The 25466-nt window shown below is 41.5% G+C and overlaps 1 protein-coding gene across 1 annotated transcript in view; it reads right to left on the bottom strand.

Moving 5' to 3' along the window:
• Window positions 1–25466, bottom strand: part of MBOAT2 (membrane bound O-acyltransferase domain containing 2) — a 117949-nt gene that overhangs the window by 29814 nt on the left and 62669 nt on the right. The window contains exon 4 of the mRNA XM_004274904.4: window positions 6781–6876. Within this exon, the coding sequence (XP_004274952.1) occupies window positions 6781–6876 (96 nt within the window). The remainder of the gene's footprint in view (window positions 1–6780; window positions 6877–25466) is intronic.

The raw sequence follows: 25466 nt of genomic DNA, 5'->3' as shown, positions 1-25466 counted from the left end.
GGAGGAATAGACTAACGAGAGCTCAGAAGAGTAAACCAGAGGGGAAGGCAGACCGATGAGTCCCACACAGGCAGGAGCCTGGCTGGGAGACAGAGCAGAGTGACGGAGGCAGGGGTGGCGTGCGTGCACAGAGGACGCTTCTAAGTGGAAACGCTCCCAGGGTTGACAAAGAGATGAGCTGCAGTGGTTTTCCGAGCCATGCACTTTGTTCACAAATACCTGAATGGCGACAGTTAGAGTGACTCAGGCAATTTTCACTTACACCTTTATTGACATTTTAACTACCTGTTTGCCTCCAATATCTAATCGCTTCCCAGGTCCTTGGACGTCTGAGATAACGCGACGTGAATCAGACGCTCCTGCTTCCCTGGGGCGGAGGCTGCGAGGTGGAGTGGGGAGGGCAGGCAGTCGGCTGCCGGGCCTCCATGGAGTGAGGTCCGGGCCTGGATGGAGCCGCCTGCACGTTCTGCACCACGACATCGCTAGATTCAGGTGGAACTACACACACTTTCTCCCCGGCACTCTGCCAGGAACATGGAAAAATGTGCCACCTAGCTATTCAAAACAAATACCTCAACCGATGAAAGAGCTTCGGGTAACATAAAATAAGACGTCAAGAACTAACAACTCTAGACTTCTTATAATTTTTTTAAAAGGGTACAAATTAACTTTGCTTTTTAACTAAAACATTGACATGCTTTTTTTTTTTTCCTCTACAAAGAAGGAGAGTAATGGGATTTACTTCTATCACACAGTGAAACTCAAACTGTAGTTAAACATTATCAGAGAATGAATACGAAAAAAGAACAATCACTTTCTGGATTGTTCCATCATCTCTAGGAGACTGCTGAACTCTAACAATGCTGCCACAAAGCAACTACGAGCACCTGCTAGGTAAAGGTCAGTTTGTCACCAGGGTACAAGGGACCTAACAACAGAACCAAACTTACTTCTCCACTCTCAGGCATGTCTGATACACAGGTGTTCTCTCCTCCAAAACAGCAAAACCCACTGAAACCGACAAACCCCACGGACCTAACACCAAAGGAATGTGCAGTGAGAGAGGAAGGAAAAGGCTTCTGAGCCATCCATCCATCCCCTTTACTCCGTCATTCTGAAAACAAGTATCTAATGAGCACCTACAAGGCACCAGGTGCTGGAGACACAGCCGTGAATGAGACAGGGTTCTCGTTCTTGTACTGGGGAGGGATGGATAACAGATGAACTTACAGGTCAATATATCATATGCCAGCTGTTGTTCTGCTCATCGGGGTGGGGGAGAGGGAGTGCCAGGATGCAGGTGAGGACTGGCCTCACCCGGGGGTGATGTTTCACAGAGAACTTGAGTCAGGGAGCAAGCCCTGGTGAGGCAAGTTCACCAGTCCCCAGGTGGGTGTGACTGGCCTGCTGGAAGGCTGGTAAGGACACTGATGTGACTGGAGGAGGCAAGTAAGGACAGGAACAGATGGTGAAGACAGACAGGGGGCAGGGATCAGATCTAGGAGGCTTCTGCAGGGCGCTGTGAGGACACAGGCTGTGACCCAAGACACACTGGGAACTGTGGAGGGTGACAGGAGAGAACTAACTTGGTTCTAAATGGGTATATTCCAGCTCTGGGTGGAAAGGACTTTGGGGTGCTGGGATGGGGCTAAGAGACAGGCGAGAACGGCACCCCAGACCAGGGTGACGGCACAGGCCTTGTGAAATGGATTCCAGCCACCTTCTGACGGTAAAGACGGTGAGATTTGATGAAGATTTGACGACGGATCAGATACAGGGTTTGAGACCTGAAGCCACCAAGGTTTTTGACCACAGCAAGAAACAGAAGGATAGGGCTGGCTGAGAAGGAGTGCAGGAGGAACAGGGAAGGGAAATTGGGAATTCTGTTTTAGGCAAGTTCAGTGTGAGATGCTCGTTGGACAACCGGGCGGAGACGTGGGGAACAGACAGGTGGACCCATGAGTCAGAAAACAGCTCACGTCCCGACTCCAGTACTTATCAATTGTGGAGACGGGGGAGCTATTTAACTGCCCCACCCTCAAAATTATTATTCATAAAATGGGGATAATAAAGCCACTGTGTGGATTAGATTAAACGGCAATAGGACAAATACCATGAACAGTATCTGAGGCACAGCAGATGTTTGATAAAACCTTCGTTCAATAAATATCGGAACTGCTACTCAGCAGAGGGCATTGGAGGGCTGCAATACTTAACTGTAAAGTGCTGTCCCCGAAGGAGCTTTCTCACTAAATTAGGAGCTAAACCGGTACATGAAGAGCTGCATAAAAAAGTGTTAAGTGCTAAATGAGATATTTGAAGAAATGTGCAGAGAAATGAGAGATAACTTCAAACTAAGCAAACTGAGGGGGAAACACCTCGAACAGGAGTCACTTCATCCGGGCCTTTAAGAGCAGGGAGGTCTGGATATGCAGGTAGGGTTGGGAAGGGTGCTCCTGGCAGAAAGAATCTGATGGGCAGTAAAGTGTGAGGACATGAAAGTGACTGCAGCATCAGACGAGACAGGCTGAGAGGTGAGGCTGGGCACACACAGTGGGGGCTTTGAAGGCCAGTGATCCACTCTTCAGAGTCTTAAGAGAACACTGCAGATTTCTGATAAATACCGTGATACCACACTGCTTTGTGAACAAACATAAAATCGGGGGAAAGGCTCAGGTAGGGCGGGGAACAGACATACGAAACTATATAACAGACCCGTGCCTGTTTACTCCTGGTACCTTGAACTACATCAGTGGCAGCTGGGCGGAATGCTTCCCCTAACCAAATGTAGGTCAAGGCGTCGGGAGACGCTCCCACAGGATGAAACAGGATAAATGGAACACTGCGGTTTATGGGCTGAATAATTTACATCAACCCTATTTACAACACAGGTACGGGGCACAGCAGAGCGGAGGATGGTGAAGAGCAGCAGGAATCTTCCAGGACTCAGCTCAGTGAGTACAGAGGGACGGAATGGAGCTTTTAGACCAAGTGGTCTCTCCCTTCTTCTGCTTGACACGACTGTCACCTGGAAAAGTACTTAGCACCCAGCGAAACGTATAGAGCATGCTCAATAAATCTTAGCTGAATGAACACACGTGGGCAGCCGGTAATAAGACACTTCCTGAGCATCTGATACTATCCGGTTAGCTCTAAAATATATTCTTGACTTCAATGGAAAATATGTCACGCATATCTTTTTTTTGGTGGATGCTTAACCAGCCCTTCAGCTCCACAAAATCTACATATTCCAATCAGAACTCATTCTCTTCCTGCCCCCAAAATCTCCTTTTCTGCTTCCATCTACAAGGATGCAAGTATTTACATTTCCTTTTCTGTCTCAATACCATTTACTGAATATCGAGAGGGGCTTTCCTCACTGACCTATAATCCCAGCATTTTCATTCTGTACACTTATTTCCCAGATCCACGGGTCTGTTTCTCTATGCTGGCTTCTTGGATTTGGCTACTCCTATGTCAGTCCTACAATATTGAAATGAAAGCTGCTTTACAAGCAGAGTATGTTTTTATATTGAATTTGCTACTCTCAAACACTTCTAGAGAAACTTTTCAATGTGTCTAATTTCCCTCAAAACCTCAACTTAAATTGCATAACATTTACAGATTAACTAGAGGAAAAGGACCGTCTTTACAATACTGACTGTTACTCTGAATAAACAAGATGTTTCTCCAGTCAGTCTTCTTTTATATCCTATAGTAAAGTTTCATAGTTTTCTATACAGAGGTCCCGGCATTTCTTTTTACATGTATTCTTAAATATTTCATAGTTTTTACTGCTTTTGAAACTAGGATCCTTTTTCCATTATTTTTTCTAACCGGTTATTGCTGATATAAAGAAAAGCTATTTCAGTTTTATACTTCTCTTGTACCTATTTTCTGAGGCCAACGTGAAAGCTAACAACCTAGCTTCTCAACCTTTCTGCAAAAAGAAGCTTCTATTAAGAGGTGAGTCCCTTTTATCTAATCAACATTTTAAATGTATATTCAACCTATTTCTCTCTCTCTCATTGCACACACATACACACGTGCGCACACACACACACAAAATCAGTGCTCCACACCTCTGCAAGTAACACTGCCCTGTACAAAACAGTTCCCCTGCTAGTCCTCAGCAAGAGCTTGGCTTCCCTTTTCCAACTTCAGGGCAACGGGACAGCTTAGCACAAAGAATGGTTCCCTTTATTCAGTTCTACCTTCTTCAGACAGCCAGCATTTTGGATGGCTACCATATCTATCCTAATTAGGGTCAAGTCAGGATCTTTTCTGCTCATGTGTTGTAACACACTCAAGGCTTCTAAATGCTGCTTTTCTCTTCTGTGCCCATTAAAATAAGAGAGAGTCCTTTAACTTAGTTCAGCCTCGATGCTCTCCTTGAGCTGATGTGTCTCTGTCTAATCTTTATCAGTTCACTGATAATGGTCAGATATTTTCTCCTAATGGATAAAAATCACACATTAAACTGGGAGTTTTATATCAGGTTGTCCACCTTTAAAATGCTATGTTATTTCTCTTTGACATACTTCAATATTTTAAATTATACTTAAACATTTAAATGAACATTTTAATTTCATTAAAATACTTAAAGCCATGTCACGCGCATTTTGTTCTTAACGTAAACTATCCTCTAAATTGTGGGGTCATGGAACTAGCCTTTTCCAACAGAATGGGAGAAAGCATGGCATGTTCTCTCTTTGCTTGACTCACTGCTGGACACGCCCCCTCCATCTACGTAATCAAGAGGATTCCAGAGACCCTGAAGGAGGCAGGGCCACAAGAAAGCAGGAGCCTGGTTCCCTGAATGACTGTGCAGAGCAGAGGCCCCCTCCTCACTGGACTGGACTGTGAATGGGAAATAAACCTTCATTATGTAAAGCCACCGAAATGATGTTGCTGTTCTGACAGCCTACCCCTAGCTAGAGAGTGACATGAGTTTAGAACAGCAGATAAAGTAAATAAAAAAGGTAATAACTAAGATTGAAACGAAGGAGGGGTTACAAGGATCCAGCAAATACTGGGCCTCACGAATTTGTACTTGTACCAATCCATACTAATAAACTCAAGTCAGCTACGTTAAACTACTTATTAAATCTGGCGGTTTAAAAATATAAGCAGCTAGTTCCTACTTCCGTTATACTAGGATGACAACACGTGACCTGGGTTACCTCTTCAGGTTCACCAAGATTTTCATGGTGGCCCAATACATTTATTGACTCTGCTCAGTAGCTCTTTTCTTCAAGAATTCCTATTGTTTATAAGCTAGATGGCCAGCACCTATTCACTTCTTCTGAATGCCAGGTGTATTTCTCAATTCTATGCAATATGTTGCTAATTTGACTAACTAGTGTTTCAGTGTATTTAATCAATTTTGTTTTGTCTTGGTTGTGTTTGTTCTTTTGGATGCGGTCTCCTTTCACCCAAGCCTGTTTTAAAAATCTGTTTAATAAAAGTAAAATCCACTTTGATCTCATTAAGGAGAAAAAGATATTTCATCTTCTGAAATTCTCTTGTTTTATAACAGTGATTTTTCTCTAAGCTCATACAACTTCGGGCCTTTTCTACTGTTGAACAGTTTTTTTCATAGATGTCATGATTTGTTTTATTTTTTCCACTTACTTATCCTTAAGTTGGATTTACTGGTCATTTTTTTTTTTTTTTTTTTTTTGCGGTACATGGGCCTCTCACTGTTGTGGCCTCTCCCATTGTGGAGCACAGGCTCCGGACGCGCAGGCTCAGCGGCCATGGCTCACGGGCCCAACCGCTCCGTGGCATGTGGGATCTTCCCGGACCAGGGCACGAACCTGTGTCCCGTGCATCGGCAGGCGGACTCCCAACCACTTCGCCACCAGGGAAGCCCTACTGGTCATTTTTTATCCTGTCCAGATGACTCAAGACTGACTTAAAAGCAGGTCTTCTGTATCTTGTTCAACAGAGAAATCTGTCAGGTTTGGCATAAAGACTATAGAGTTTTATCTTCAACTTCCCCACCTGGTACCTAGGTGTTAGCAGGTGTCCCTTTATAAAGATGGTAAGCAAGTTCATTCGTAAGGACTTGGACTGCATTTATCTCATAATAGACACTCCATCAGTTTTGTTACAGGGAAAAGACCTCTCCAGTACCAAGGAGGGACTCAATCTCCTTTGAAGGAATAAAAGCCAGAAGTTATTTCTACCATTCAGTAGAATACTGAATATAAGAATGTAAAACATTCCATAGGAGTGAAATGCATAGATGTAAAATACATGCTCAAGTGCCCTCTCTTGGAAATTCAGAATGACAAAGCTAGTCCGAGGACCTCTGGTCCAAAGAAAGTCCCACAGTGTGCTAAGAAGCAAGAACAAGCAATCAGATGTGAAACGACTGTATAAAAGGGACTCCAGAGAAAGGAAGAAGGAAGGAAAGGACGGAGGGAAGGGGGGGCGTGAAGGAGGGAAGGTAGCAAGGATGCAGACTCAAAGGGGCTGATTTTCATTAGTTATAAGTGATTGCAGAAATTTCTAACAGAATTAGAAAATGCTTTCAATATCAGAATGCTGTACAACAAATTTAATTGCCGTATATTTAGCAATTTTGTATAAGTCAATTTTAAAAACCAGGTTATTTTTGTGACTTATGTAGCATTATAAAAGACCACTTTACAAGAAGAAAAATGCTAAATTCATAAAAGAATTTTCAACTAACAAGAGTTTTTCATTTGAACTACTAAATGCAACTATATTTTGTCCTTTAACCAACATGTTAGAATAGATAAACAGGCTTACCCTGAAAAATCCGCAGAATATTGTCCATAATCAAAGATATAGACTCTAGTAATTTGGCATACTGTGAGGTAACCCAAAGCAAACACAAAACAATATCTGGAAAACAAAAATAAGCTAGATTAGTGAAATAAAAAGATTCATTTTGTTAAAGAATACATTTTTAACTAATTTATTAACTATATGATACAGTTCAAAAAATTAAACATTACTAGATCTACTCCACAAATAGCTTTCTTCAACAAGTTTTAAAAATCTTTACTAGTGTCTGCTTCAGTTTACTTGAACTTTGTACCATCTTCAATGGTAAGTGCATTTAGTTCCTACCTTTATACATTTTTTCCTTCTGAAAAAACTCTGTACACCAAATTATGTATCTGAAAGTCATGCTCACAGCATGAAACTGAATATGTTGAGTATTGATATCTGTTCTATTTATTCCTCCTTCTTCTAGAAAACAAAATCTAGTATGAAAATATTTGGCTGAAATATACATTAAACAAATTCTTAATAGGATTTTTAAAACTTGTCCTCAAGTGTCTAAAATCATAAACAGTGTGGGTCAGGTGGTATTTACTCACATTTTAAAACATGAACGTTTAGTAATTTTCAATCTTAAGATGTATGGGAGAGAGTTACAATAATTAAACACACAGTATGGGAAAAAGAATTTACATATCAATAGAACAGAAATCCACAGGCTCTAGGATACATAACATTGCATAAAATGAAGGCTGCAATGCAAATTAGCAGGAATGGATTGATTATCACCTAATTAGTTAACCATGTGGCTGGGGGAAGGGAGTTGTATCTTCATCTAAACAATTCTAGATGGATTAAAGAATTATGAATACAACATAAAACCAAATCACAAAGGGGCTGTGAATAAATATTCAAACATTCTCAAATTGGCGAAGGACTTTCTAAACATATATAATGAAGAAATCAATGGAAAAAGACCAACGTATTTGGCTAAGTTGAAACCTTAAACTTCTCAGGTTGGCAATTCAGGAGCTTTTATGAAAAGGTCCTTTCAAACTTTATACCAGGAGGTAATTCCGATCTACTTGGATTATTCCTGAGCAAAGAAAAAGGGGGGAAAGCTTCCTAATTCAAATGATTTACAGAGTTACTATATTCCTGATAGCTATATCTGATAAAATGGCACATGTGCGTACCCACACACAAAACGCTGAGAAATCAAACCTAACATAACTTCTGAATATCATGTGGCAGATTGCATTTTCCAAAGAGGGCCCCATTTCACATGCTCTTCTACAACCTGCCCCTCTGTCCCCTCATCAGGAGGCGGAGTCTCTTTCTCTACCCGCTTTGAATCTCCATTGGCCCTCTAACTGCACTGACCAGTAGACTATGGTAGAAGGAACACTTTGCTAGCTCAGGCGTAGCCCCATAACTAGCCTGGCAGTTTCTCCTTCCTGCCTTTTGGAAGCTGTTCGTCAGGAGAAAAGCATGACTGTCCCAAGACCAACACATGTACGGGCTCTGGAGGAGGGAGAGTCAGAGAGTGAGGTGCCAGAGAGCACTAAGTCTTTAGACATGTTACATGAAGAAGCTGACGTCAGGTGAAAAAGAGGGCTCAATTCGGCCGAACCTTTCCCGAATTCCTGACCCACAGAACAGTAAGCACTTTATTTTAAGCCACTGTATTTTGATGTAGTGACGTAATCAGAACAGAAATTGGTAAGTGAAAACAGGGTGCTACCATAGGAAAAACCTAACACACACTGGCTCTAGGACAGGGAGCAGGTGGCAGCAGGAAAGGTCTCGAGGAGATTGCTACCGAAGACCTAAAGAGCAGGAGGGAAATTCTAACTGGAAGCAGAGAAAAGGCACCCCAGGCACCCCAGGTTATACAGTGACTGGGGAACACTGCTGCCTGCTGTAACGTGGAAGATAAGAAAAATACCCAATAAAAGTGCTGAAAGGTTTCTCTTAGATGCATACAACAGGTAAGGGTAGAGAGAGATGAACTAAAAAAGAAAATGTGCAGGGTTTGAGCAGAATTTAGGAAAAATAGAAAGGGCTCAGGATAGTCTTTCTTGTCAGCAAAATATTCTTAAAGTAATCAGAGTAAAGATGAAGTCAAAGGTCTCTTGATGACACCTCAGAAAGATTTAAGGACAACTTTATAGAACCTCTTAGATTTAAAAAAAGAGTTTCTAAGAATCTTAAGGGTATATACCTCTTAGACTCTCTACGAGGCAAGAGCATTTTTAGGAACCTTAAGGATGTTGTCCCACAGCACTTTCAGACCAAATTAAAAAGGAGACTATCAAAAAGAGATCTGTGGGTGCAGCTTTTGTCTAATGCAGGGGGTTATAATTAGATACACAGGAAGCCCACATCATTTTTAAGGGAGTTACATGAGATTGGACTGAAAGGGAGAGACAGCTCAAAATGAAGACAGATCTTTGGGTGCCCAACTATCTACTGCTGGGTAGTAGGCTAAGAAAACTATTCAACTGCAAAATCTGGCTATTTCTTATGAAAAAGGAAGGAGAGCTCAGGGTGTGGAGTCGAGAGTCTAGAGGGTGAATCCAAGAGCCACAGAGAACCACTTGCAGGGACTAGGTCTGGGCCCTAATCAAGGAAGTGATAACAGGTGTCTGTCTGGAGTTCACAATTGTTACGGACCGGGGATTGCTAGGTGACCTGCCTTCCCCTCCTATTTGAACAAAAAGGTCTACTACAGCTATCCTATCACTGCTCACCACCGTATACTGGGTCCCCCAGGGGCCCCTTTAGTTTACTGGTCCTCACATGGAGAAGAACCACAGCCAAGAAGCCTCATCCACACTAGACCTGACTGAGATGACGAGACAGAGATCTCGAGCTTGATGCCATAATGAGAGGAGACTCTGGGGGATCCTGGGAGCCAAGTAAGAGCATTTTTCATGTGGGATGACTGTGAACTTTGGGAGCCAGAGGACAGAAGGGCTCCTAAGGTTGCTGCCCCCAGTAACAACCCTCCCTGTTGCACATGTAGCTCTGCACCTCAAGAGCTGGAATATAATTCTCCTCACCTCGAATCTGGTCGAAATAACTTGGTTTACCAACAGAATACAATGGAAATGACTTCCTGCAACGTCAAGGCTAGGTCATAGGAAGTCTTGTTGCTTCCTCCTAGGTTTCTTGGAATGCTTGTCCTTGGCACACTGTCTCTGAGCCCAGCCATCACCTGTGAGCAGCTCAAGCCCACATGGAGAGGTAACATGCAGGTGCTCCAGTCAATCATCCCAGCTGATCTCCCAGCCAGCAGCCAACATCAACTGCCAGCCTTAGCAGGAAACCTTCTTGATGTCAAGCAGTCATGCTTTCAAATAACTGCAGTTCCAGCCAGTATTTAATAACAACCACATGGGACCCTAGGCAAAAATTGTTCAGCTGGGTCTACTCAAAACAGAAAACCATGAAAAATAATGATAGATCACTGCTAAGACACTAAACTTGGGGTGATTTGTCCTGCTGCACTAGATAACTGAAATAATTCCTTAAAAAGAGTTTAGCTCAGGCTTCCCTGGTGGCGCAGCGGTTGAGAGTCCGCCTGCCGATGCAGGGGACGCGGGTTCGTGCCCCGGTCCGGGAAGATCCCACATGCCGTGGAGCGGCTGGGCCCGTGAGCCATGGCCGCTGAGCCTGCACGTCCGGAGCCTGTGCTCCGCAACGGGAGAGGCCACAACAGTGAGAGGCCTGCGTACCACCAAAAAAAAAAAAGAGTTTAGCACACTAAAACTAATTGTAATTTAAAATAAGATACCTCAACCAGGCAGGGCTTATTGGATAAATGCAAGAATGATTCAGTAAAGGAAGACTAGTAATATGTATCATCATAGTGGTGAGTCAAAGGGGAAAAATAGTTATAACAGATACATAAAAAGGCATTTAATAAAATTCTATTATGTTTCCACAAAACAAATAGAACTCAGTAAACTAAGGGAAGAGGATGTTTTCTTAACATTAAAAAGATCTCTCAAAATATTCAGTACTTCGTTGGCCCTGAAACACTAGTAATTCATGGGGGAAAGCACATGAAAGTTTGTGAAGTGGGAAAGAAGAGGTATATGTGTTAGTGTAAAATAACTTACTTTTAGACTTATTTTGAAAATTCAAATAACATTAGAGTCCACTCCCCTCAAATCTCTAAATTTAGCATCATAATCCCAAGCAAAATCCCAACAATACTTTTTTTTTTTTTTTTGGCGGTACGTGGGCCTCTCACTGTTGTGGCCTCTCCCGTTGCAGAGCACAGGCTCCGGACGCGCAGGCTAAGCGGCCATGGCTCACGGGCCCAGCCGCTCCGCGGCATGTGGGATCTTCCCAGACTGGGGCACGAACCCGTGTCCCCTGCATCGGCAGGTGGACTCTCAACCGCTGCGCCACCAGGGAAGTCCCCAACAATACTTTCAGTGGAACCTGATTAGTTGACTTGCTAGGTCTTCTGGAAAACTAAACAAACATATGACGAGGAGGACTTGCCCTCTCCTACCAGATAAAAGAATACATCACGGTGATTCATAATGCAGTATTGATGCAGAAACAGGCCAAAAGATTAACCTTACAGAGAAGAAGGTTCAAAAAAAAAGACTCACCGTACAACTGAAAGTTTTGGTAATTATAAAGCTGGCATACGAAATTAGTGGGAAAAAGATGAATGAGGCAAATGAAGTGTAAAATGTTAGCTCTCCTTTCAGAAATAAAAATAGTTTTCGAGTTCACACTACACACACATACAAAAATCCAGTCAGACTGTGAAAAAAAATAAGACAGTAAAAAGTCTAGAATAAAACACAAAAGAATATCCTCAAATTTCTGGAACTGGGGAAACCTTCATAAGCATGACAAAAATCATAAATGCCACAAAGACAAAATGTGACAATATTTATTATATAGAGATTATTGGAAATTTCTGTATGAGAGATGACAGAAAATTAAATAAGTAACAGAAATTATCTACTACATGTAGGTTAATATCCCTAATGATGAAATTCTACAAGTCAACAAAGAAAGAAATTAAGAATTCAAGTGAAAAAATGGATGAGAATGTGAATGATCAAATTATAGAATAAAAAAATTATAACGGCCAGTCCATTTAGAAAAATAAATCAGATTCATGATAAAGAATGACCAGAAAATAATAATAATAATCCAGAAATGCATATTAGAATTATAATACTTATCCAATATAAAAAGTTTAAAAGTAGATAATACTTTAAGACTGGCAAAAGTTTAAAAGTAGGGACTTCCCTGGCAGTCCAGTGGTTAAGCCTCCATGCTTCCACTGCAGGGAGCACGGGTTTGATCCCTGGCTGGGGAACTAAGATCCCACATGCCATGCACAGAGCAGCCAAAAAAAAAAGACTAGTAAGACTGGCAAAAGTTTAAAAGTAGATAATATCCAGTTTGGGAGGGAAAAACAGGCGTTCGCAAACATAGCTGGTAGGGATGAAATTTTAAACATCTTTTTTCGGTAGGTGATTTTGCAGCATACCTCAGAATTTGTACATACTCTTTGAACCGCCAATTTCACTGCAAGAAGTCTATCCTAAAAAATAAAAATACTTATATATATGCACAAGGATACATACAAAGATATTCACTAAAGCACTGTATTTAATGATAAAAATGGGAAACCAGCTAAATGTCTCCAATGATATTAGCTATAATAAATGTAAATAATAAAATAGAAAGCCACACTATAGCATTCAGTAACAGTGAATAAAGAGATATCTATATGTACACACAATGGAAGGCAGAGTCAAGTGGAAAAAGTAAGCTAAAGAACAGTGTGCTTAAAATGCAATCCCATTTTAGATTCTCTATATATGTACACATATGTATGTATATATATAAACATATACGGATATATCATGGAAAAAGTTCTAGAACAGAACTGTAGCAGACACTCTAGGCTGACTCACTCCATGTGCATTTCCATCTCTGTTCACCGTTGCTTCCCTTGCCTATAGAGGCCAAAGGCTAAATATTCCATTTCCCAGCCTCTCTTGCCATTAGAGGTGGCAAGAGACACAGCTCTGCCTGCGAGGTGTACGCAGGCGTCTGCTGAGGCTCCTGGGAAGGTACGCATCTGTGTGGCCCATGGTGGTGGCCGCCTGCAGGAGTGTTCCAGATCCGGCTCATACCAGCTTATGAAAGCTGTTAATTTTTCAAGAGTTTTTGTAAAGTGGTTGTTAAACTCAGCCATTACTAAAAACTAAATGATATAAACATAAGATGAAAGAAATTATCTTTCAAAGGTATTAAATGTTCAAACTCATCACTTCTCCATCACTTCTTGACTTTTGTTATTTTCTCTGCTCTTGAGGTGACTTCCATCTCCTGTATCTGTGCGGTAGAAATAGTATGTAATTGTGAGCTACTGAGCATTTCTTCCCAATTCCACATTCAGGGGCATCAAGTGAGTAGCTTTAAATCCACCGTGGTGGAAGTATTTACACCTTGAAAACTGGCAAACACTATAGAATGTTTAAAGCCGGGATCATCCAACTGAAGCCTGTAGGGCAAATCTCGCCCCCTCCTTGCTGTTACATAAATGAAATTTATCTGACCACACCTATGCCCGTTTACATACATATTGTCTATGCCTGCTTTTGCCTTAGAAGAGCTAAGCTGAATAGTTGCACCAGCAACTGCAAGGCCCTCAAAGCCTAAAATATTTACTATCTGGCCCTTTATGGAAGAAGCTGGCTGAGCCGAATTAGAAGTAATGAAGAGAATGCCAATAATGCACGTTAAACTTGTAAAAGTATGTCATGACCTGTAGCCACTACATTGTGAATAGCCAAAAAAAAAGAGGAAATCTTATTCTTCCAGTATTTAAAAACTGTTATTCAATTCAGCAAAGAAGTTGCTCTTACTCACATGATGGACAAGGAGAGTGAAGTGCTCACATATATCTTTATTGCTTCACTTTCAATTTACTCATTAATGTAAACAAAAATATCAACCAACATTCATAACGGAACAACACTTGTTTGCCCGTGATGTGAGGAACTTCTTTACTGAACTGGAGAAAAATCTGTAGTCTAATTCTGTCAAATCATGGTTGAATTGCAACCATAGATTAGTTATGAGTTTGTCAAAAGTCAATGAGAGCATTCTGTGAGAATCAAAGAACAAGAGGGGATACACGCAGCTGGTGTGGTGTGAATTCCTTCTGCCCAGAATACGGATCCGACTGCTGCTGCAGCAAGCATCTTGCATCCATGAAGCAGCGATCTAACAGGCGAAGGACAGCACCGCAGAACAGGAAACCTGCTCCTTTAAAAAACACTGCTGAGCAGCTACACTGGCTCTGAATAACCTAAGTCCAGAAAAAAATCTCAGGTGGTGGTTTTTTCCTGCAACTGAAATGTATTCCTAACTGATACCAAAGCACACCAAACTTTTGTTGTTATCTTTTCTTCCGAGGTAGGCTGCAGGAAAGGGTGATGGGGAAAGCCCCTGATTTTTCAAGTGCACACAACAGCAGAGGAAAGCAGACATATAAGCCAATACATACGGGCAGGATATTCTTATAAGTGCTATGGTCACTGCATGGGTTTCACTGAATGTCTTCAAACAGAAAAATATGCATGCAAATAAAATCCAGACAGACATGATCTAGATTTAAATAATGGCCCCATCACTTTTTACTCTTCCTATCTGTGTGATCTTAAAAAAGTTTCTTTACTTCTGAACCGTAGTTCTCTCCCTTATAAAAGGCAGGCACACAGGGAGGGAGCCTGACTATGCTAACTGAATCACTGTGGTCTCGCCCTCCTTGCAACGGACCAGTTTACATGTGGGCATAAAACTTAAGTACGGTCAATGAAACATGACACAGAGCTTTTGGAAAGGCTTTCTCCTTGAAGTAGGACACTTGCTACTGTCATGTTGATAAGCCCAGCTTATAAAAGGAGTGAGCCTACAGACAATATGCTGACATGGCGAAGCAGAAAAGCTATATAGAACAAAAAATAGAACTTTTTGATGCCCTCATTAAAACTGAGTTGCTGAGTTAACCAACAAGAACTGCCTTGCCTCAGGACTTCTTGCTTCAGGAGGTAAATCTTCCTGTACTGTTACACCATTATACCACTATGAGCTGGGATTTCTGCTCTCTGCAGTTTTTCAAAGCACCCTGATATTATCATCACTCATAACAAAATTAAATCAACAAGATTTGAAGAGTTCCAGAAAGAACCTTTTATTATTCATTAAAATATGAATGTTGAATGACTGCCCCATTTTAAAAAGAGAAACCACATCTAAAATACCCATTCTCTAGATATTAGATACAAATTGGAAATTGTTCAGGGAAAAACAAAGTGCTCAGGGACTATGGAAACTAATGGGCTAGCAATGCTGTGAACTGAGAAAGAATTTCTCCCCAAATGAGGAAAACAGGCAACATCAACAAAAGGTTCAAAATCTTGATGGGAATAAAGACAAAAACGAATAAATGAGTAGCTGTTTTAATGTGCTGAAATCAAATTAAACTGTTCACTTTCCAAGGTGCCTGAGCTCAGATGGCTTTGGGTGCTGCCCAGATTCAGGAAAGGCCTGCACAGCTGAGTACTAACTGCATTTTCTCCTTATTTTGCCTTCCCCACTGTCTATACTCTCCAAGGCTCTCTTTGAAATCTTGAAATCAGGTAGCCTAAGTCCTCAAACTTTACTCTTCTCTTTCAAAACATTCTGCAGTCTTTGCATTTCTAAGTAATTTTTGAAGCCACTTTAAAAATACAAGGAACACTGTAAAACAAAAAGTATGTAAGCAAACAGAGAAAAACAATTAAGGAGACGGGCCTCCCTGGTGGCGCAGCGGTTGAGAATCTGCCTGCCAGTTCAGCGGACCTGGGTCGAGCCCTGGTCCGGGAAGATCCCACATGCCGCGGAGCAATTAAGCCCGTGTGCCACAGTTGCTGAGCCTGCGCTCTAGAGCCCGCGAGCCACAACTACGGTGCTCTGAGCCCTCGCGCCTAGAGCCCGTGCTCTGCAACAAGAGACGCCACCGCAATGAGAGGCCCTCACACCGCAGCGAGGAGTGGCCCCCGCTCGCTGCAAATGGAGGGGGCCCGCGCACAGCAACAAAGACCCAACGCAGCCAAAAATAAATAAATAAATTAAGTACATTAAAAAAAATTATACAATGGAACTTTAAAAAATAATTAAGGAGAAAGTAAAGTTAGTATTCAGATGTTACAAGTGCTGTGCACGTTAGACACGCGGATCAATGAACAGAACAAACAGTCTAGAGATAAAGTCACACATATATGGTGAACTGCAATTCAAAACAGAAAAGACGGTATGTGGACAAATAGTGCTGGGACAAATGGATACACACATGGAAGAAAACTAATTTCAACCCTTGCCTCATAGCACACACAAAAAAATTAACTCAGACTGGATCACTGACATAAGCATAAAAACTAAAACCATAAATCTAGAAGAAAATATTTATAACCTTAGGCAGGCAAAGACATCTTAGAAAAGGCACAGAAAGCTCTAAAGTATCAAATAAAAAATTGTTAAATTGACTTCATCAAAACTTAAAAGTTCTATTTGTCGAAAGTCACCACCAAGAAGACGAAAAGGCAGGTCCCAGGTTGGGAGAATATATCCACATACCTGCAAAAGACTTACAACCAGAAAACAGAAAGAATGAATTATAAGATAGTAATAAAATTCAAGTCAGAAGGTTCGAATAAACGTGTCCCAAAAGAAGATGTATAATTGGTCAAAAAGGCAAGAAAAGATGCTTGACATCATCAGTCAGGAGAAATCTAAATTAAAATCATAGTGAAATTCCACTGTATACATATTAGAATGACTAACATTGAAAAGACAGATAAAACCAAGTGTTGATGAGAAGGTAAACGACTGGTGCTCTCACACATTGCCTGTAGGAGTGTGAAATGGTAAAACCACTTTGGGGAAGTCTGGCAGTTTCTTATATGATTAAACATACTCTTACCCTATGTCCCAGCAAATCCTCCCTAGGTATTTACGTAAGAGAAATGAAGACATATATCCATACAAAGACTTGTACAAGAATGTTTTAGAACTTTTATTCCTAATAACCCAAATTTGGGGTTTTTTTTAAATACATACAATTTTTTTTTTAAGATTTTTTTTGATGTGGACAGTTTTTTTTTTTAAGTTTTTATTGAATTTGTTACAATATTGCTTCTGGTTTTTATGTTTTGGTTTTTTGGCTGCAAGGCATGTGGGATCTTAGCTACCTGACCAGGGGTTGAACCCGCACCCCCTGCTTTGGAAGGCAAAGTCCTAACCGCTGGAGCGCCAGGGAAGTCCCCCAAATTTTGAAATAATCCAAATGACCATTAATAGACAGGTGAAAGGATATGTAAATGGTGGTATATTCACACACTGGAAGGGTACTCAGTAATAAAAGGAACATACTGTTGATCAACACAGTGACATGAATAAATTTTAAAACATTAAGCTGAGTTTAAAAAGCCAGACACAGAAGATTACTTACTATATACTTCAACTTATATGAACTTCTAAAACAGGCAAACTAATCTATGGTGATAGAAAGCAGATAGCTGGTTGCAGGGGACTGGGCTAGAATGATTACAAGGGGAATGAAGGAACTTTGGGGGATGAGTGAGGTGTCCTGTATCTGGATTTGGGTGGTAGTTACACAGGTCTATACATTTGTCCAAACTCACGGAACTGGTGGTTCTATTTTGTTTTAGGTAAATTTTATCTAAATAAAGTTGATTTAAAAATTATTTGAGGGCTTCCCTGGTGGCGCAGTGGTTGGGAGTCCGCCTGCCAATGCAGGGGACATGGGTTTGTGCCCCGGTCCGGGAAGATCCCACGTGCCGTGGAGCAGCTGGGCCCGTGAAGCCATGGCCACTGAGCCTGCACGTCTGGAGCCTGTGCTCCGCAATGGGAGAGGCCACAACAGTGAGAGGCCCGCGTACCGCAAAAAAAAAAAAAAAAAAAAAAAAAAATTATTTGGAAACAAATTTTACAATCTCCATTGCAGATTCCTTCTCAACCTGGGGCTTCAGGGTTCAGTCCTCTTCTCCATTTGCACCTATTTCCAAAAGGATTTCCAGTTCCATGATTTTAAGCTGTGTAGGTGTTTACCTACTGCTGTATACCAACAGCACCCAGATTTTATATCTCTAGATTAGACGTGTCTCCTAACCTCCAAACTCAAACAATCAACAAGCTACTTAACATCTCTATTTGGTTGCCTAATAAGCATCTCAAATTTATCATGTTCAAAATAGAAATTCTGCCCTCACCAAAACAATTCCTCTCCCTAGTCTTCTCTGTCTTGATGAATGGCATCATCTTTCACCCAGTTGCTTTGCCCAAAAAACTAAAGTCATTTTTGATGTATCTCTATACTCACATCCCATATCCGAATCTTCATATCCATCTTCATAGTTCACATCATGTATGACCCACATCCATTTTCAAATCTATCATCAAAATCTATCCTGGACTGAGTAAGTCCCACTGGAAGCAGGTCCAGGCCTGGACCACTGTAAGAGCATCCTGACTAGCCCCCTGCTCCCACTCCCTCCCAAGTCTGTTATACACACAGCATCCAGAATGTTCAGGACTTGCCAGCAGCCACCCACCACACTTAGAACAAAATCCAAATTTCTTCACGAACTTTTGTTGCCCCAGAATCTAACTTAAAAAAAAAAGAGTTCTTCCTTCGGTTCTACTGGATGAATGAAACACATTTACAGAGGCTTCTATTTTGATAACTTAAGAAATAAAGAATTATTTAAGATAGATGAAACTAGAATATTACTGAAGCTTAGAGAAGCCTGGCAACACTGAGATCACCCATCACACATGCACACAGGTGATCACTGGAATTCCAGCAATTTGAGGGAGGATAAGTTAGTCACCATCAGTGTTGTCTCAGGTTGGTCACGATTTGCTGAAACAGGGCTCCATTTCACTTTAAAGTTAACTGTGTTCTTTTATCATCGTTTCTTGCTAAACTGTCCCGAGTCTTATTTGATTCCCCTCCCTCTGTCTCGATGGCCCTGCTAAGTGAAAACTGTAAAGCTGACAGAAGGTAAACTCAGGTTAAAACTGCTAGGGGGTCACAACAGCCTTTAAGTCAGGGGTCAAGTTTTCTTCCAGTTGGTATCTCCAAACCTTACCTCTACTTCCTGGCATATAACCCTGCATATCATAGGTTATTATGTAATTTTGAAGAGAGACTCCATTCAGTTTAAAAAGCAAACACCTCTAAGTAAATACTTCTCCAAACCTACACTCCGTTCGTTTCAAAATCTATTCCAAAATTACTATCCACAATTACATATTTCCATTTCTAGAATACACCATTAAATAATCAAAACTATAATTCACTTAATCTAGTTATTTCTACATTTTAATCTATTTAAATAGCAATAAATGTAAGCCAAGAACTGTTGATACAAAAAGGCAGTAAATATTGGCAGGGGGTGGACACTAGATTTAACTCCAAAGATGGCACTAGTGAGAAACAGAGTTTGCAAAGTACTTAATAAATGATTTACAGGATCTTAAAAATAGGCTTTGGTAACAAGTAACCAGAAAACTGTACAATACTCACATTAACTAACCAGAGAGACAACTGGCTAAAATGCTAAATATGTACACAGGTAAAAATTTTTGCACTAAAGATACAACAGTCATGTGAATACAAACACAATTATTAGACATAATGAGAGTTTGCTGACCTACGGGCGAATGACGTAAAGCAAAGGTGAGTGTTCTATTTCTGGGTATATTTCAAAACAGGATCTTAAGCCTGATAAAGTCAGCAGAGACCTGGAAAGATGACTGCTTAAAAACTGTTCAAGTTTCCTCTGTAAAAATTTATGATTAATCAAGTCTGTTCGTTTTCATTTAGTGGCTATTATGTGCAAGGCAACCTGAAGAGTTATTTTTCTATGGGGTGGCATTCGGAAGTGGCCTAAATATTATTCTAAATGTTATTCTAAAACCAGCATCCCGGAGTGAGCTCGGCTTTTCCTTCACCTCTACTTTTATGAAAGTAACACATGCACCATTTCAAAGTCAAAGGGTCTGACACCGGTCACCAAGACAGAGCCTTCCACAGCCCTACACCCCACATGCAGGCTCTGCTCTCCAGAGGCTGCCAGGCCAGTTCCCGGATCCAGCCCTGGACTTGGCAGGACAGACTAGCTGGTCCTCAACAGCACCATCCTCGCAGGCGCTTTGGTTTCGGCTTCTTATGCCATCTCCAGCCCCCGTCTTATAGTTTGCACCTCTTTGATGGTTCACTACCATTTAACTGGAGTTTCAGATAAATGTGTGTGTTTAATCTGCTACAATTAACTGGAAGTCTCAAAACTTAGTTTTATAACCATCATCAAAACATCAGTTTTCTAAAATCTTTTTGATAGTATCTGCATTTTATTCTAATAGGCCAGTCATAAATTTAATGGAATGTTAATAAATGTGATCCTTAACGTTTCTTGTTCTTTTTACTTTGTGTACAGTAACACATTCTAAGATATATTATTTCTGGGACTTCCTGGTGGCGCAGTGGATAAGACTCCATGCTCCCAATGCAGGGGGCCTGGGTTCGATCCCTGGTCAGGGAACTAGATCCCACGTGCATGCTGCAACTAAGAGCTTGCATGCCACAACTAAGGAGCCAGTGAGCTGCAACTAAGGAGCCCGCCTGCCACAACTAAGACCTGGTGCAACCAAATAAATAAATATTTTTTTTAAAAATACATTATTTCTGCTAAAGTATTAGAACCAAAGGTTAAGTTTATCCTCAGGTAACCAATAGGTGACTATCAACTATCTAACCACATGATGTCTTTAAGAACCAAGTTGAAAGCCTCCTTCCACTATCACCACATTTATAAACACACCCTCTTAAAGATACACAGTAGCCATTCTTCACATTTTTAGATCACGTGTCTCATCTCTTCCCAGAGTTGGTTTGTTAAAGATGTCACTTTGACTCCACACACTTGCCTTTTATAGAAGGAACAATAAGATATGGCTTCTCCATCTCAAGAACCTGACATCGAGCCAGGAACAACGGTCACAATGTCTGGCAGCCGATCGTGACTGCAGTGCTGGGTTTCCCAGGATCAGCCATCAAAATGCCAGTCACCCGTCTCACTATGTCTATTTAGAGCGTCTTAATCGCATTTTGTGAAAACTGCTCTCTTAGATGTCCGTATCCTTCACTAGACCGCACTCCTTGAAGACTTCAGACATCTGCGTGTCTGAGCCTGGCGTGGTGCCTGACAAAGAGAAGGCGTTCTGTGAAGAGGCAGAACAGAAGCAGCGTGAAAAGATCATCGCAGGCCAGGGAAGCAAGTGAAGGCTCCCCTCGGGAGGACAGCAACAACATCGACGTAGCTGCAAACACGGAGCAGGACAGGCACAGAAAAGATGACACCGCCCAGTCAGGCTGAGTGCCCAGGGCCAAGACTGGTCAGCCTGACGCCTACCTAGTGAAAACTGGGAGAAACAACAGGAAATGAGCTTAGTGGGTAAAACGGATTCAGAGGTTTCTGAAGGGCCGTGAGTTTCTCGACTGAGTATTGAGGCTATTCTCCCACAGGCGTCCAAAGATTTTTGAACAAAGAGCAATACGATGAAATAGTTTTTAGGCAAATAATAAAGACTAACCCATATATATGATGGATGGTAAGACAGAAGGCTGGGAGTCAGAAGAGCACTTACACAGCAGGAGGAAATAAGTTCCGAGCTAAGACAGGGGATGGGACAGCAAATGCTAAGGATTTCCTAGGAGGAACTAAAAAATATCTCGTAACATACTGGCTATAGAAACTAAGAAGAAAAAGTCAGGTTTGTAAATTAGGGTGTATCAGGAGAACACAGAAGTCGATTCTGGAGTGAAGACTGGCCCGGCTGGAAAGCTGGCTTGATCTCTTCCCAGCTGGTGACTCCAGCCAAGCTGTTCAATGAAGCCTCAGTCCTCTCCTCTTTTCCATGTACATTTTTTCTTAGATGATTTCATTGAATTCTAAGCCTTGAAAGCCTAACACCAGGCTTGTCTGCCTGCTGTCCCGACACGAATATCTAATGAGGCCTCTCAGACTTAACCTGGCAGAGAAAGCCCTCCTGCCCAGTAAGCGGCTTCTCCCTCCATCCCCCCCATTCCCACCTAACACAGTCCACCCGGCCGCTGAGGCCAGGAAAAGTCGATTCCTCCCTTGTCGTCACACCCCACAACCAATCTGCAATCCAATCCCACTAGTTCTACCTCTGAAACCGAGCCCGTATCTACCCACCCCTCCCCATGTCCACTGCTACCCTCCTGTCTCCCATCTGACTTGCCCGCTGTCTCTGACTGGTGGTCCTTTCACCACGCCCACCCTCTAACAATCCTATCCACACAGAGCAGTGGGAACAATGTTGTGACACTACTTAGAATTCCCTGGTGGGCTCCCACTGCACTTAAAACTACAATCTGTTACAAAACAGAAACAGAGTTACAGATGTAGAAAACAAATTTATGGTTACCAAGGGGGAAAGTGGGGGGAGGAACAAATTGGGAGATCGGGATTGACATATACACGCTACTTAGATAACTAGTAAGGACCTACTGTATAGCACAGGGAACTCTACTCAGTACTCTGTAATGACCTATATGGGAAAAGAATCTAAAAGAGACTGGATATATGTATATGTATAACTGATTTGCTTTGCTGTACAGCAGAAACTAATGCAACATCGTAAATCAACTATACGCCAATAAAAATTGATTTAAAAAAAACAAGTTGGGCTTCCCTGGTGGCGCAGTGGTTGAGAGTTCACCTGCCGATGCAGGGGGCACGGGTTCGTGCCCCGGTCCGGGAAGATCCCACGTGCCGCGGAGCGGCTTGGCCCGTGAGCCATGACCGCTGAGCCTGCGCGTCCGGAGCCTGTGCTCCGCAACAGGAGAGGCCACAGCAGTGAGAGGCCCGTGTACCACAAAAAAAAAAAAAACAAGCTAACTAACTGCAATCCGCCTCGGCCCACCTCTCTGACCTCATTTTACACCACTGGAGACCTTGGCCCACCAGGGACCAGCAAGGCTGGAGCTCTTGCTGGGCTCTGAATACACCCAACACCGGACTCCTGAGAGCCTGGCCCAGGCTCCTCCACCTGCCTCAAGGGCTCTCCCTCTGGTTCCATGAATAACTGGCTCGTTTGCATCATTTAATTCTCAACTCATCTAAAGTAGCAGCCATGTTCTTTCATTCACCTCAGTCTTGGAAATAACATTGATTGAATGTTGTGTTTACCTGTTTATTGTCTGTCTGGTCCCACGTGAACAATAACTCCAGCAAGGCAGTCCTGCTCGCGGCCACTCCTCCCACACCTAGAACCGACCACGGCACACAGAAGGTACTTGGGTACCTAACGCGGACTTGCTGACGATAGCCCCAAGTTCCCCATTTTTAAACTGGGTTGTCTGGCTTCTTATTATTAAGTTGTAAACGTTCTTTATATATTCTGGACATAAGTCCTGTATCAAATATATGTTTTGCAAATATTTTCCCCCAGAGGCTTGCCTTTTTGTTTTCTTTTTTTTTTTTTTGGCCACGCAGCTTGTGGGATTTTAGTTCCCTGACCAGGGATCAAACCCAGGCCCTCAGCAGTGAGAGCACAGTGCGGAATCCTAACCTCTGGACCACCAGGGAATTTCCTTTAATGGTGTCTTTTGAAGAACAAAAGTTTTAAATTCTGATGAAGTACAACTAATCAGTTTTTTCTTTATGGACCATCCTTCGGGTGTCATATCTAAGAAGTCTTTGCCTAATCCAAAGACATAAAGAGTTCCTTCTATATTTTCTTCTAAAGTTTTATAGTTTTAGCTGTTATATTGAGTGGGGCTACGATACATTTTCAGTTAGTTGTGTGAGGTAAGGCCCAGGCTCATTTCTTCACATATCCAACTGTCCCAGCACCACATGTTGACAAGACCATCCTTCCAAATGAATGGCTTTGGAGCTTTTGTCAAAAATCAAGTGACCACAAGTCTAAGGGCTTATTTCTAGACTCTCAATTTTGCTTAAACCATTTACATATCCATCCTTATATCACTATCACAGCATCTTTATTACTGTAGCATTACAGTAAGTTTTGAAACCGGAGAGTGTAAATCCAACTCTGTTGTTCTTTTTCAAAACTGTTTTGGTTATTCAAGTTTCTTTGTATTTCCATATAAATTTTATGACTGGCTTGTCAATTTCTACCATAAAAGCCTTCTGGAATTTCTGTTAGGGATTACAGTGAATCTGTAGATCAGTTTCGGGAGAACTGCCATCTTATCAATCCACGAATATGAAGTACCTCTCCATTTACTCTTCTTTAATTTCTCTCAGGGATGGTTTACAGTGTTCAAGTGCACTTGCATTTATTAAACTTATTCCTAAGTATTTTATTCCTTTTGACGCCCCTGTGAGTGGAACTGTTTTTGCACCTTCACTTCTGGAATATTTGTAATATATAGAAATAAAGTTGATTTTGTATACCCATCTTGCATCCTACAACTTTGCCAAACTCGTTTATTAGATCTGGTGGTCTCTTCTGTAGCTGCTCCAGCACTCCCTTGACGACTGTTTGTGAGATATATCTTTCCCACTCTTTTACTTTCAAGCTGTGTCTTTTCATCTAAAGAGTGCCTCTTATAGAAAGCATATGGTTAGATCTTTTATTATCCAGTCTGCCTTTTGATTCACATTTAATGTAATTATTGATACGGTCAGGTGTACACCTGCCATTTTGCTATTTGTCTTAGGTATGTCTTGGGTCCTTTTTTACTGCCTACTTTTGTATTAAAAAAAATTTGGTAGTATGCTATTTTAATTCCACTGTTGATTTTCTTCACTATATATTTTTTTAGTTATTTTCTTAGTGATTGCTCTAGGGATTACAGCATGCATATTTCAGATTGATGCTGACTTAATTCTGATAAAATATAGCAAGTTTGCTCCAATACACCTCCATTTTCTCCCTTGTCCTTTGTGCTATTATCATTATATGTATGGCATCTATGTATTGTTATAATCCTAACAATACAGTGTTATAATTACTACTTTATACAGCCGTATGTCCTTTAAATAAAAAAAGAGAATATGTATAGCATTTTTTATATTTATCCCCATATTTACCATTTTTAGAGCTCTTCATTGCTTCCTGTGGATTCAAGTTACCATCTGGTATACCACTTGCAACCTGAAGAACTTCCTTTAGAATTTCTTGTAAAGCTGGTCTTTGTTTACCTGGGAATGTCTTTACTTCACCTTCATTTCTGAAGGATAGTTTTGCTAGATATAGAACTTGTGGTTGAAAATTTTTTCCTTCAGCATTTTGGATAAGCCATTCTACTCTCTTCTGGCCTCCACTGTTTCTGATAAGAACTGCATTGTCCTCCGTCTGCGATGAGCTATTTTTCCCTTTCTGCCTTCAAGATGCTCTCATTGTCCTTTCTTTCAACAGTGTGACTACAATGTATCTTAGTAACCAGCTGTTTGTTTATCCTTCTTGGGGTTGTTGAGCTTCTTGGACCTGGAAATTAACGTTTTTCATCAAATGTGTGATACAGTTGGCCACCATTTTTTCAAATACATTTTCTGTCCTTTTCTCCTTTGACTCACCTTTTGGAACTC

This window comes from Orcinus orca, chromosome 13 (assembly GCF_937001465.1).
Source record: "Orcinus orca chromosome 13, mOrcOrc1.1, whole genome shotgun sequence".
In the NCBI taxonomy this organism is placed as follows: Eukaryota; Metazoa; Chordata; class Mammalia; order Artiodactyla; family Delphinidae; genus Orcinus; species Orcinus orca.
Note: the sequence above shows the minus strand (reverse complement) of the source record. Positions and strands in the feature narration are given on the sequence as shown.